This window comes from Phoenix dactylifera, chromosome 2 (assembly GCF_051530095.1).
Source record: "Phoenix dactylifera cultivar Ajwa chromosome 2, Ajwa_hap1_PhDact_Kaust_v1.1, whole genome shotgun sequence".
NCBI lineage: Eukaryota > Viridiplantae > Streptophyta > Magnoliopsida > Arecales > Arecaceae > Phoenix > Phoenix dactylifera.
The window spans coordinates 11,364,342-11,379,113 of NC_143191.1; the positions used below are offsets into that span (position 1 = coordinate 11,364,342).

General features: G+C 42.1%; 1 protein-coding gene across 4 annotated transcripts; it reads right to left on the minus strand.

Moving 5' to 3' along the window:
* Positions 1-6,157: 6,157 nt before the first annotated feature.
* Positions 6,158-13,605, minus strand: LOC113463429 (delta-aminolevulinic acid dehydratase, chloroplastic-like). Of its 4 annotated transcripts, none has more exons than XR_015975080.1 (7): positions 13,363-13,605; positions 12,496-12,661; positions 12,221-12,330; positions 11,870-11,943; positions 8,051-8,105; positions 7,808-7,956; positions 7,374-7,711 (listed from the first exon to the last, which is right to left on the minus strand). XR_015975080.1 is itself a non-coding variant. In XM_088715307.1 (7 exons), the coding sequence occupies exons 1-6, from the start codon at positions 13,460-13,462 to the stop codon at positions 8,094-8,096; spliced, it is 546 nt and encodes a 181-aa protein (XP_088571433.1). In that variant the 5' UTR covers positions 13,463-13,605; the 3' UTR covers positions 7,808-7,956; positions 8,051-8,093. The 4 variants fall into 4 exon arrangements, 1 of the variants encoding a protein (XP_088571433.1); XM_088715307.1 differs by lacking the exon at positions 7,374-7,711 and adding an exon at positions 10,916-10,999; XR_015975079.1 differs by lacking the exons at positions 7,374-7,711; positions 11,870-11,943 and adding an exon at positions 6,158-6,290.
* Positions 13,606-14,772: the final 1,167 nt, after the last annotated feature.

Below are 14,772 nucleotides of genomic sequence, written 5' to 3' on the forward strand. Positions count from 1 at the left end.
GCCTTACCCTTATCCATCGCCTGGGGAAGAGTCCTGCTGATTGTGCTCGGGGCGGGGGTCACTCCAGGAATTGATAGGGCCCCGCTCGGCCGGGGCCTCGGCGCGTCCCTCCTCGGATCATCAGGAGCCGGCTGAGTCGAAGGCCGGGCCGGGGACCGATCACGTCCGACCCGTCCGTCTCGAGCGGGCTCGGATGATACCTCCGGAATAGCGGCAGTCTCACCACCGGAGGGCTGATACAGCGTCAGCTGCCGGTCCGTGCCCACGGCGTCTCCCTGATCGGTGGGCCCGGACTCGTCGGTCGGCATCGGAGGCACCTCCTTGCGGGACTTCTTCGCCGGCGGGGCCCCGCTCGGAGGAGCTCGTTTCCTCCTCCGGACCGCTTCCAGTAGGGACGACCTACCAACAGCCGGTCCCTTGTCCGACCGCATGACGTCGTCAATCTCTGCAACAAGAACGAGATGGTCGAGGGCTGAGAAACCGAAGGAAAGAACGAGACGAAAGAGGAGAAAAGAGTCAAAAAAGAAATGGTGGCGGGCTCACGGTCGGTGGGGACCGAGCTCAGACCGACATTCACCAAGGTATCCTCGGAAATAAGGCGGGCCACCGGGGGAAGCTGGCCCTCGGCAACCAACCCCTTCAAGGCGGCCAAGCCATCGGATTCCTCCCTCGACAGTCTCGATAGGCCGATCGGGGACTTCATCGGCGTCTCCCAGGTCGCCCTGATTCCCCAAGAGGGATCTACATCGATGAAGAAGAAACGCTCCTTCCAGCCGTGAATGGAGGAAGGAGCCTCTTTGACGAGGCCGCACCCTCGCCGCGCCGCAAAGCACCACCACCCTTTGTCCTGGGGGTGGCCACTCAGGCTGTAGAACTCCCAAAAAACATTCAGAGTGGCGGGAATCTCGTGCATGCGGCAGAGAACCTGGAAGACCGTCAGGGCACGCCACGAGTTCGGCACCAGTTGCGTCGGCGCAACTCTTAAACCCCGGAGTACCTGCACGACTAAGTCCGAAGGAGGAAAGCGGAACCCAGCCTGGAGAATGCCCTCATTGATGGCGATCTTCCCTGGAGGAGGATGGGACATCCTCTCCTCAGGCCCCGGGAGCGTAACGTTGCAGGCCTCGGGAAGGTGGTACCGAGCCACGAGTTTGTCTAAGTCCTCGGCGACCAGCTCCGACTTAATGTGGTCTGCTCTCACGTCGCCCATTCCTAATGGCCAATAAACCTACGGTCAGGACGGGGACAAGAAGGGGGGAAAGACCGGGACGACTGGGGTACACTAGTACAAAAGGAGAAAGTATGAAGAGCCCTAAGTAGAAGAATGGGGTAACTCACCGGAAGAGAAGGAAGAACGGCTCCGAGAGCGTCAAAGGAGAAGCAAGCAAACAGTCCGACGGCAACAACGGCAGCGCAAAAGGGAAACTCGAAAATGTCTGTAAAGAGGAAGACGGACGGGGGAGGGTCCCCGGTTAAATAGGCGGAAAGGCGGGTGATGCCTCGATGACGCCAGAGGACGCCTGGCCGCCAAAGGGTCGCTCGCGCCCCAAAGGCGAATCGACACCATTAAGGAAGGATGTCCGCCGAAATCCTCAGACTGCCAGATCAGCAACAACCGCCATACGCCATAAAGAAGGCGGGGAGCTCGAAGCGCGCGCGCCTCTCCGAGGGATGGCGGCAATCTCGAAGCATCACTCCCTTCACCCGTTCCCCTTCTGGTTCCAGGCTCGGAAGTGGGGGGCTACTGTTACGGGGGAACTAAGCCGCCATGCTCCACGTGACCGGCACGCGCGCCCATGAAGACTACGGCTGTCCTTTGATCCAGCAATCCGACCCCGAGTCGGACATCTTCGGCTCCACAGCCCGACCTCGAGTCGGCTGTCCTTTGATCCAGCAATCCGACCCCGAGTCGGACATCTTCGGCTCCACAGCCCGACCTCGAGTCGGCTGCCCTTTGATCCAGCAATCCGACCCCGAGTCGGACATCTTCGGCTTCGCAGCCCGACCCCGAGTCGGCTGCCCCTTAATCTAGCAATCCGACCCCAAGTCGGATGTCCTCAGCAACGCAGCCCGACCCCGAGTCGGCTGCCCCCTGATCCAGCACTCCGACCCCGAGTCGGAGATCTCTTGATAACGACAGGCTGCTTCCCAGAGGCACGCCGAGACCTCCTGCTCCACTACTCCCTGCAACGGCTGTATCCGATGCTGTTCCACGATCTCCTGTATCAACCGTACAAAGCGGAACTCCACTACGCCCTGTCATGGCCGTACCCAGCGCTGCTCCACGACGCCCTGTAACGGCCATGTCAGTGGCCACTCCATCGCGCCCCACGATGACAAACCCCCCTGAGAGACCCCCCAGCCAGGTATATATGCGGCTGGGGGGAGAAGGGGGGGTAAGCAATATCTTCCAGAGCACTCTCTTGCTTGCGATTATCATCTCTCCTCCTCCTCCAATCTCCTCTGACTTGATCGTCGGAGGGCCCCCACTACCCCAGTGGTGGTGCGAGGCTTGCTTGCAGGTTTCCCGGTGGAAGGTGGAGCGTAACCAACACCAACCAAGACAACTCAGACGGAACCCCGTTCACACCGCTGTGTCAATCGTTCTCGGTTTGGACCACCAGCAACAGTTTTAATGTCATAAAATTAGAATTCATCAAAACAGAGGATGGTCAAGTTTGGAAAAAGCTATGAAATTATACAGTTGATTCATTCCCATGAAAGAAATTACTGATTTTCAGGTGGTGGTTGGCCTCAAATGAAATTGTGCAGCCATCTTGATATGTAACGTTAGATGGGTACAAGCTATGTACCATTAATATCATTACTATCATAGTTAGAGAGCTTCTGTAGTTTAACTAAGGGCCGAATAATTCCTTTAGGTGCGAGTTAATTAATTCATTCTTTTGGGTGAGTGATTCTTGAAGTCACTTCCCTTCATTCACCTTATTGTTCATTTTTTTTTATCCTATCATATCATCAACAATTGTTTTATTTGTCCATTTATATATTTTCTTATTTATTTCTCTCCAAAATCAAATCCAATAGATAAAAGTCAGAACATTATGAAAATATTATTTCCCCAGTCATCGAGAGTAAGCCTTCTCTAGTGTCAGTAAAAAACATTGCCCTATCTCATTATCTTCATATATACTTATGGTCTAGTTGCACGCTGACAACTATCTGATGCTTTATATAAATCCTCAGGTGATTATAATAAACATTAAACACCATGCCAGGGTCTCTAAGAGTACGTCGCACGGTAGTTTATGCTATCAAATGGTTTTAACTTCATAATGTTGTCATATTTAGCAATTTTTTCCCTTGCACCTTTAAAGGGGAAAAGGTATTCAATTTATCAACTTCTCAATCTCCTCATTTCTTTCATGGTATCAGAACCTCTAAGCTACGCATTCCAAGTCTCCTTTTTGTTTGAATATCATAGTACAGCTCAAAAATCAAGATAACTCATTATCTAGTTCTATATATGTAAAAGATAATGTTATGAATTAAACTGTGATGCTAGGGTCTGAGAAAGAAATTTATCAAACGAGGTTCAAAGTTTATGGTAAAATAAAATGTGCCATCTTCCTAAATCTTTTTCCATCATGCGCATCAGAGAAATAAAGATTGTATGCTGATCAAAATAAACAACCTAGACATACTTGGAGTATTGAATAAAAGCCATGCTGCAAACAGAAAAAACTTCCTAACATGGAATGGAATGTCTTGCTCACAAACTCATAGTAATTGTGATTAAGAAAGCATATTCTCAGTTATTGTTATCATTAATGAATTCTTCATCTTCTATTGATGACTACAACAGTAGGCCATGTCTCTTGTTTTTTTTAGCTTTAACATTTTTGAACAAAGTTCACCGTCTCGGTACCGAACCCCGTACCAATACCATCCTATCATAGGATCTGTATGCAATACGGTATGGACAGCGAGGCATGCCAAATGTTGGTACAGTACAAGACTGTGTACCAATTCGGTACCGGTAAGGTGCATCCAATATGATACATTCGGCACGGTACCGATTGGTAATGACAACTTATTTCAAACTTTATCCATGTAAACATGCTCAAAATATCAAAAATTGTCCACACCAACATCTTGGACTCTGTTAACTCTTCATTCTAGAGAATATCATCATGAGATATGGAGGTAGGATTCTAATTGCAAGGAATATATGCTTATATTTAGATATCATTTTTTTTCATAGCACAAGTTCAGCTATCACCAATTTTTCAATGCACTCTAGCTATGACTAGGAGAGTTTTATACAGAATAAGTATACTTCTCAAGAACTGTGTTTATTTAATTTCATCAGATCATAAACAAGCAGAACCATCCTTACAGCTCTACAAAGTGAATCACCTTGCTGTTAAGGTTCTCTCCATTACATCCATATTTGAGTGCCAGGACAAGGTCAAACTTGAGAACAAAATTATATATAATCCTTAGCTAAAGATAGTATCTTATATTTAAGTCCTTTCCATTAAGTTTGATCTAGAGTGTCTCAACCATGATCTGTCGAACCGAGCCGAACCGCCTGATTCACCCCATGCCGAACCGCCTAGTTTGCCCCATACCGAACCGAATTGGCATGGAACCGATACGGTTTGGCTGGTATTTTCAAAAAATACCGTAAACTGCTCCGAACCGGATGGGTTAGAGTAGAACCATTGGTTCGCACCGGTTTGAACCGGTTCGCGCCCACCCCCCTCTTCTCCAAAAGGCTTGAATAACGATCTACTGAACTAGGATGAACTGTCCATTTCGCCCCTATCAAACCAGTACTATACCGAACCGGCAGCCAACAAGTACGGATCCCGGTACCGGTTTGATTAACCTTTGTCTTAGTTGAGTTCAAACTTGAAATAAAGATCATCAACACAACTCCCTATAAATCAGAATTATTACATGCAGCTTCCTCCTAAACCTGTATATCCCCATAAGTTTTCTCAAAAAAGAGTCATAACACCAAATTTAGGTTGGATTGTAAGCAATTATTAGAAGCATGAAACAAATCTACACAATTAAATAATATAATGATGTATGACATGGTAAAGGCTAGTGTTTTTCATTGAGAACTTGATGATCATGCCCTTATATAAATAAAAACTACCGGCGTCCATCCAATCTTGAACAATAGTTCAGTTTGGAAGTTTAAAGAGAAAAAGAAGAAAAATAATAATATTTCAGTATATTATTTAGCTACACGTATGGATCCAAACATTGCATTACTAAGCAGTTGGATGGACAGTAATGAGTGAGTAGTGCAGAGGGAAATTTTCCACTTTTTTATTTGAACAGAATAGGGAAAAAGGTTTCAGGGAATACAAGCACACCTTCCTCCCATATAAGCATTTTGATCTGAGTGCAACTTTGTAAGTCGCTATGCTCTCCCCCATCAGCTCATAAACAGTTGTTGTTCTTCTCCCACATAACCACATGAATCAGTTGCCATCTTGTTGCTGCTGTTGACAAGCTGTAGCCACTAATTGTTGCCAGAGGTAGCCCACATCCATTTGCTTTCCTCACAATGAAAATTATATAACCAAAAAAATTAGTTCCATCTCCTCCTCTTCCTGTACCGTCTGCACAAAATATCCCCACTCCGCTGCCAAAGCTTTCTCTTCGCTTTCTTAACTCCCAATTTTTTTCCTCTACCATCAATTGCTCTAAAGCATACCTGCAATCCACATTGTCAGTCCTTAATTTACCGAACTCACTGTTAGGAGGCAGAGATCACTCGTAGGAAAGATCAATTCACAAACCAACACACCACAATGCCTGTGTTAACTAGATTCACAGTTAGGAGGAAGAAATCGCTTGAATCAAAGATAAATTCATGAACCAATATATCACATGTTCCCGGACTTTTTTCACCAAGGAAGATCATTTTTTGGCATTTTTTCTTTTTCAAGAAAAAAGATCATTTTCGAGATGTGCATGACAGTCAACTATCTGATCACCCCCAGAGAGAGCAACTCAACGCATAAAATCTTCACTGGCTAACAGTTTCAGCGAGCAACAGGTGAACAATTTAACATAAAACCTGGTACAAGTTTTGGGGTGTCCCCATGAATCTTGTTCAAAAATTTTGACTGACATCAGTCTACCTTGATCTCATGTGCATAAATGGCTTGCAGCTTTACAAGCCAACAGAGGGTGATGTCTGCACCAGCCTGTCTGATGCACAGCAGCAACTCCTTCATAACCTTCTCTTCACCAACCATTTTGTAAGCGCCACCAGCTTTGATCATAGAATACTCGCCAGAAACCTGAGACAAAGGGAAACAGATCAGATCAATTTCGAAAAATGCGGATCTTGAAGAGAACAGAAAATTTAACAGAAAAGAATGTAATTATGCATTTGGCTACACATGAAACAGACTGATAGTTGCAGTACAATGCTCACGTCAAAGAGTAAATTATACTAGCTTCAGGGAAAAAACCTCCATTCTGATTCAGGTCTGGGAACAAGTTTACAAGCAGTTGGATTAGTAAATTTTTAAAGTTGTGGCCCATAAGCTAGAAAACAAAAGCCTTGCCGCAAGAAGCAAAAAATAATTGGAAAGATCTTCCTGTGAAGTAGGATCCCCCTAAAGTAGTTATAATGCTCACAACTTCTCTGAGGGGCATTAATACATGCCATAGTTTGGCCCATCCAGATTAAGCTGGTTTTCCAGTTTCAGATAACATCCCCTGCCTGCAAATTGACCATTATTTGTCCAAGAAGATGTTTTTGCTAATTTATGCTCAATTACATAAGTCACTTAGAACAATTTCTGTTTCGCTAAATTCTCTTCTAGCTTGTGACATGAGTTGGCAATAAGAAGAACTTTAATGCCCGCCAGACAGTCCATCAGTTGAAGTGTTCCAACTACCATGCATGCATCAAGAGACATATGGAGAGGCTTGTTGGTTATCATGTAGGATGCAATAACATAAGCAGAAAATTAAAGCATAGGCATCAAGAGGTGAGTCTCCTTGCTATGACCTATTCACTAAAGAAACAAGAAGACAGCAAGAAGTAGATAGATCAAACAGCCATTTGGGAAAAAATGTAGAGAAGTAGATCAACATCATCATCTATGAACAAAGTTGTCTGTCAACAGAGTTTCCAGCAGCCAATTAATAACTAGACGGAAGATTAATCAAGAGATGAACTGTTCTTAGTACAGTAAAACACTTATGAGCAAAACATACAATGTACGATGAGGAAGATAGTAAACTAATGCTTAAAAGATGCATGATGAAGTGATCTGACAATAATATATACCTGATATGCAGCAAAAGGTAAAGCAGAATTATCTTGAAGAAGCCATACAACATCCAAATATGGCATTGCTGGTTTTACCTGCCTAAACATGCAAGGTACTTAGATATTGAAGGCGACAGCCCAAGACATAATTTTGATTAAAATCAATCCTATATCTTATGGGAAGAAATTCACCAAAAGAATATCCGCTCCTTCATCCTCATCTGCCTCAGTTTCAACAGGGGCTTCTCTATAATTTGCTAGGTTCATCTGATAACTTTTATCAAATAAGCCAGACAAGCACTTAGGACTGAACGAGAAGATGAACTACCTCAATAAATTCCATCATGCTATTAATGAGATACACTTGTTTTCTTGTCCCCAAAGCATGGATCGGAATCTAAAGCTTCTCTAAATGGACCTTAAGATGAACTAGCATACCTGGTCAAAATATATATCATGTCAATAATGCTTAGTCCAATACTCATGAATCACATATTGGGAAAGTTTTATCAGTAGTGACAGTGGGCAACATACAGAGAAGTTGAAATCTGATAATATAACTGTGCAGTGTAGGACATAATGGACACATCCTGAAAGCCTTCAGCATCCAGATCTGCTCATATTGCTGCAGCTCAGCCATCCATCATGTCACTAGGACTAACAACATGAGCACCTTCAAGGGCCTATTTGCCAAATTAATATGCATTGATTAGCAGGGCAGTCTATGACATGGATAATCTAATAATAGCTACAAAATGTTGGGAATTACAGAAGTACCTGACAAACAGCCTGTTTACACAACTGATGATCTTTTTCATCTTCATGATGACACCTGAAGAACGGATTACAAATCTAGTCAATTCTATGTTAATAAACTGATACTAATAAACCTCTATGAACAAAAGCTGTATACAAGACCTAGCAAAACCAGTAATACTGCTTAAGACTATTACCTGACCTTGTTTTCAGTCCATTATTTTACATTTGAAAGTTTATGATTTTAAGTAGTGCTCATCATGTTGCCCTCGAGTATCCTGAACGTGATTTTCTAGAAACTGTTTATTATAACAGTATTTCTTGTGAGATTGATCGATGATAATTATGCACCGGGACATTTGTCCTCGCTTAGGAAATCAGGCTAAGATTGCTACTAATTTTTTTCTGAAACATTTCAACTTGGACCGCCCCTTAGGCATTGTAAATATGTGGCCTCCACAACCATGAATGAGCTTCTTAATTTATCAAAGCCTCAAGTTCAGTTTTCTATTTACCAATAGTTTCCTATCAAATAGTTATCATTTTCTGTATCATCATGCTCTAGTACAACAATCTTTTTTTCAATTAAGCAAGACTTATTGATTTGAGGGTGAGTCTTGGTGCAACGGTAAGGTTTCTCTCCAAACAATCTCTCTGCATATAGGGGTAAGGTTGTATGAATCTGATCCTCTCCAAACCTCGCAATGATAGGAACCTCATGCACTAGGCTGCCCCTGTTTTTAGGGCACATTGATTTGGTTTTACATTTTGGTGTATTTAAAACAAAACACTTTCTTAAATAGTTCCATGATGTCCTCAAATATAATTTAGTTTTGACAACTTTTTTGTGGTTGGACATTAGCATGGCGCAGTTTTTGGCCAATACCATTTGTATCAGTATCAGCCATGAACGTTATGTTGAAAAAGATCTCTCAAAGGGAAAGCAGAACAAAAAACAGAAAAGAGAAAGGAGGATAGCTCCAAGAACAAGCACTTCCCTCCCCATCCTCCACGTCCCTGCAAGCCCCACCTTAAGCACCTCACGCCTTCACGTGAATTATGCACTTACCTCCATTTCTCCACATCTAATGTCAGATCATCCCATAGTAGCAATGCAGCCATATATATATTTGCATACAAGTTTACATAGTTCAGAGATACAATAATTTTCATTCTTGCCAAAGTTAGCCAACAAGATCAAGCCCTATGCCATCTACATAGGGCGCGGCCAAGTAAAGTTTATGAACATTTAAGATTAGCTCTCCGCCTGACATCAACATTCGCTAATTGGTGCTGCTTTCCTTGCAAACAGAAGTTTTAACCAGAGGCCTTCTACCATGTGAAGACCCAGCTTATATAATTATACTCAAAAAGGGGATCATCCCTATAAGTTTCTCTCTCTTGGAAAAGAGTACAGGAAAAATGGATAAAAACATAAGAAGTTGCATCCATTTTAACCCATAGATTATAAGCCAAAGAGCTAGATTGTAGTACAAATCCCAGCTTACAATTTTTTGTCACTGACTACTGCAAATATTTTGTTAACAGATGTACGTTTTAATGTATACATAGTACATTCTCCCCTTTTGCTACTATTCTGACCAAAAAGGATACTTCTTGTGTAGTTTAAGAATGTTAACAAGCATTTTGAAATAGGGGCCACACGTGCCCCACGCAGGTGGGGGCGTGACATTTGGTATCAGAGCCGAGGACGGCTCTAGTCTGAGGGTGGGTGAATGAAAGATCCCATATCGGCTAGACTCGTTTCAGAGCCTGGGTATATGAAGCGGATGTCTCCAAATCCTGCATATGCGTTTTGGGTGAAAAACAAAACCGGGGAGGGGTCTGAGCGGCGCGTGCGCGCGCGTGCAGGCCCTGGAACTGAACAATATCTGGCAAGAGAGACCCGTGTTCTCCCTCATGTGGCCCCCACGTGGGCACTGGGTGCCTCACATGCCCCGTGCAGGCGGGGGCGTGACATTTTCAAGATACCATCAGGAATATGCTTATTGCTTCCTTTTTCTTTTTCCTCTTTCAAAAGCAAGGTTTGAAGTAACATAGTACGGAGGAATGCCAATGACATAACAGCACAGTATATACATATCAACACTTGGTTTGCTGATACAGGACCATACATGCGCTGGTGTGTCTTGGTAGTGGTACGGGGTGGCAAGTATTATGGTACAATTGGTTCATCAAACCTTATTCAAAGGGTAAATGAATCGAGCTTGAACTTGATGCCAAATACACAAGTATGACATGCACATTTTGCATTCAGTAAAAAGAAGTATTACTAATAAATTGAGAATTAAAGGTTCAGGAGCAGCAGCAAAACACAATAATGATTAGTCCCTTCTCACAAATTCAGAAAGGAGCATTACAATATGAATTAAGCTTTCGGTTAAAGCCGTAATTTATGATTGACAAACCGCCACTTATTCTTGCAAGCCAATAACTCATGAAAGGCCTCCCTAAGAGAATCCATTTTCAGCCAGCCATTGTGGTTCAAGAATCTTCCTTTGTTTTCCAAAACAGACAAGTGATGGTTTTCATTGAACAACCAAGAGAAAATATCTTCATTAGGAATCCAGCTCTCCATCCATTTAGCATGAAAAAATAGGAATATTTTTTGGACACAAAGAGCTAAGGGAAACTATGATGACTAATTTTGACATGGAGATAAATATTTATGAGTTTGATTTTGTAAAAAAAAAACAAATGATAGTACTAAAATGGCTTATCATCTTCCCTCACAATAACATCGTGCCCATCAGAGGAGTAAGGATCCAAGCAGCATCAAAGTAAATAAACTTGGACATTTTGAATTTTAAAAAAGCATTTGTTGTCAAAAAGTATGAAAAAAGTGAACATCCAAAGATGACTCACAATGTCAGGGTATTTGTCCTTCAGCAGGCATATTGCCTGGGGTACCAAACCATTGTCGTTGAATGCTTCATCTCTTGTTTGTAACTGGATGAACAAAAGTATCACATTCTTTACCATTCAAGATTAAAATAATAATAATAATAATAGATGAGCCTGCATACTAAAAATGGCCTTCTATGCATCAAGAATTTTTGGAAAGAGCACAAAACCGTTCACACCAACATCTTGTGCCTTGTAGACCTGCATAGAAGTAAACCTAAAAATTTTGGTTGAACTATAACAACCCAGGATCTTACCCAAAATGGCTAGCCAGAAGGTATTTTTTGAGTTCCTTAGTCCCATATAAGTACCCAAGATCTTCTCGGCGAATAACTGATGTGGAACTAAACACATGCCCGCACGAGTCCTCACATACTCCCCCCATTCAAGCCCTGACATTCTCGTCATGCTAAGGGTTCAAATCAATTCAAATATAATTACAAGCACCACGATCAGCCTATGGTCAGCCTCTATAAACCCATATTGCAGTATCTCCTAGTCCACATAGGCTATAAGCCGAGTTCACTCTGATACCATTTGTAACAATCCAGGATCTCGCCCAAAATGGCTAGCCGAAAGGTATTTTTTGGGTTTCTTAGTCTTTTATAAGTACCAAAGATCTTCTCGGCGAATAACCGATGTGGGACTAAACACACGCCCGCACGGATCCTCACATATACATTTAAATTCAAATTTCGAAACAAAATAGATTGTAAGCACAATTACTCCATACTTTATTATAATACAAAGACAAGAACCATACTCCATTATCATTAATAACAGCACTAGCGCTCGTAAGGTTTCAAGGTATTTGAACAGGAAGAGTAAGAAAGTTTAAGTCTTCAATTTATAGAACATTAACTCAATCAACAGTCGCAAAAGGTTATACTCATAAAGTCTTCTTAGTTTAATTACCTTTTCAAGAAGACCATATCTCCAACACAACCTATAACATCCGGGCATAGGTCCAACTGGGACATCTACTTCACCTAGAAATACAAGAAACAAATAGTTGCGCACACATACAAGCATGCTCGCCCACACAAGCACACACACAGAGAGAGAGAGAGAGAGGACTATTTTATTCAGCTTGTACTCCACAATCCCTCTCATTCAGCCCTCTTTTCCTCTTTTGTTCTCTTATTAACTAACATTGGTCCCTTTGAGCCACCTTTTTTGAATATTCCTCTTCTTGCTCTCAATGAATTGGTGCTGCATTTGGTGATGTGATCAATAGAAAAATGTTGTAACCTTAATTCCACCAACCTTCATGACTACATAGTGGAAACATGAAATTTGAGGCGACAAATTTGTTTCCTGGAAAGCTGCTCTCGATGTTGTGACTTTCATTTACGATGCTGGCAACTAGAAAGTGGCTGGAGAAAAAATAAGGAAAAATTAGCATGAAAAGCATCTAGAAAGATAGAAACCAATAGCAACAAATCCTCAATCACACAGTCTAATATTGTTTCAATAAAAAAGTATCCTGCATATCCCTCAACATCAAGAACTGGTAAATCTCCACATAAAAGTGGTTTTACATCTGGTGTTCGTTCTGGCCCTGATGGCGTTCACCGAGGTGGAGGATCAGAAAAATTCCAGCCACAGCAGCAGCTTCACATTCCTCGATACTTAAACCCGAGGTTTTCACTGATGTCTCTCGCTGACTGCTTGCTCTAACAATCATAAGAGGTTGGGCTTGAATTCCTCGCAACAAAAAAACCGGTTTCCGAGTGTCAACAGGCTGACATAGCTCTGAACATCTAGACTTCTAATGGCGCTAACATTTATTGGCATGAAAGAGGTTATAGTAGCCATGATCAATTCAACTCCTAAAACTCATTCAAACAAATGAAGGGGAAAATAAAAGATTATCTAAAAAAACAAACAGACAAAACCTAGGTGGTTACAATATAATTCAATTACTTCACATCAGATACTGAAATTAGACAGCTGCAAAGGAAAGATGTCTCGTAGAAATTTAAATTACCGATCCTATCTGTAAACAGATGACCGTAAATAAAAGGGAAAAAAAAGCACTCGAACCGGTCGTTTCCCCAAGGAGTTCTGGGCAGAATAAATCTAAAATTACATGAGAAAACTAGAGACATCTGTTCGACCCAAAAAATCGAGAACAAACAACAATTAAAGCAGCGATCCACCAAATTGAGGTGCCTAATTTAACAGGCACTCAGTAATCGAGTGAACCATATCTCATTTCAAGATACAAGAACGCCGATGGGGAAATGTGGAACTTTTACACGATATGTGAAATCGAGAAAACCATTTACAAAACAATAGATAATTTTAACTGAAAATCCCAACAATGCCTGAAGAAGGGCAGAAAAGTCGTTTTTTGTCCGAAAAAGACCATTTTTTTCTCCATTTAAAACGAGAAGAAGACCTACCTTGATGAAGAGTGGCGAAGGAGAACCTGAAGGGCAAGGAAGGGGAGACGGGAATGCGGCTCTTACCGCCCGAGGTCCCGAGAAAGAAAAAGTTCACCATAAAGAAAAAGAAAGAGACCGCAAGGTCTCAGGAGCGATGGGGACGCCGGAGTGGAGTGGGTTTGGGTGGTGACCGCTGAGGGTCCTTGACGCCGGCGCCACGCGACGCCTTTCTCTCCGACGGTAGTCTTCCTGCCGCGACGATGCTCCTCGCCATCATCAGAGCTGTCTTAGGACGTGGGAACCGACAAGGTTTTAAATTACGGATATTACAATGGTTTAGGAAGCTCTTCATTATATTGCACACATACTTGCCCCAAAAAAGTGATGGCCATTATAACACCTTGTGGGGCATTAATACAACACGTTGTTGGGATAATAAAAGTTAGAAGATGATATTTGTTGAAAATACCATTAGATCATGGACTACCAAAAATACCACAAAAATAAACCCTAAGCTGGTAGTGTCTTTGGCAGTTGTACCATGAGATCAAATCAGATATCCACGGATAATTGGAGAAGGGCTACCTAGTTGTGTATCTAGGTTTGTGCAGCTAAATTGGTCAAACCGCAAAATTGATCGGAACCAATTATTTTAATTTGGTTTGGATTAGATGTTCTTAGATTCGGTTCAGTTTTGGTTTCAATTTTGAAAAAACCTGCCCTAAATCCTCAGTTTCTCTTCGTGCTTTCTAACTCTTCACTCTCCTCCCACTCTAGCTCCCCTGATTCACGCCAGCACAAAGCCATCTTTCATAACCGTCGACTCTCCTCGCCTACTCCCTGCTTTTTGTTCTTCTGGTAATCGTTTTCTTTTCCTTTTGTTTTTATGGGTTTTGGTTGAAGATTTATACTATTGTATTGGTGGATTCTTGATTTGTATCCACACATATTGTTTGATGGAATCCATATTCGGAGATCCGTTTGCTCTGCATCATATTGCTTTTATATTATGATGGAAACAATTTCTTCTTTGATGTGGCTTTAAGAATTTGATATTGGGTGTGTCATTCGATCAGTTCTAACCAAGATTTCTTCTTTGATGTGGCTTTAACAATTTCTTCTTTGATATGGCTTTAATAAAGAAAAGTTTTCTGATAAATCTTGTGTTTGAAGAAAAAAAAATCAGAGGAGAGGAAACAAGGAAGAGGATACATGAAAAGGTTAAAAATTTACTGACAAATGCTATGTTACATGCTGGATATTCAGAAACAAATGTTGGATATCGTAATAAAGTTTTCTGCATCATGTTAATTTCTGATAAGGAATAGAATAAATACTGTGATAAATGCTGTGTTTAGAAAATAAGAGGGAAAGTTTTCTGATAACTGTGTTTATGATTTAGATTTATATACAAAAGAAATTGATACG

What these genes read in the sequence shown, in the direction of transcription:
- LOC113463429 (XM_088715307.1), bottom strand. Translation starts at nt 13,462, where the DNA reads ATGGTGAACTTTTTCTTTCTCGGGACCTCGGGCGGTAAGAGCCGCATT. An exon ending in CTTCGCCACTCTTCATCAAG is followed by an intron (nt 12,662 to 13,362) that starts GTAGGTCTTCTT and finishes TTTTGTTGCGAG; the next exon opens with GAATTCAAGCCCAACCTCTT. An exon ending in GGCCAGAACGAACACCAGAT is followed by an intron (nt 12,331 to 12,495) that starts GTAAAACCACTT and finishes TTTTTTCTCCAG; the next exon opens with CCACTTTCTAGTTGCCAGCA.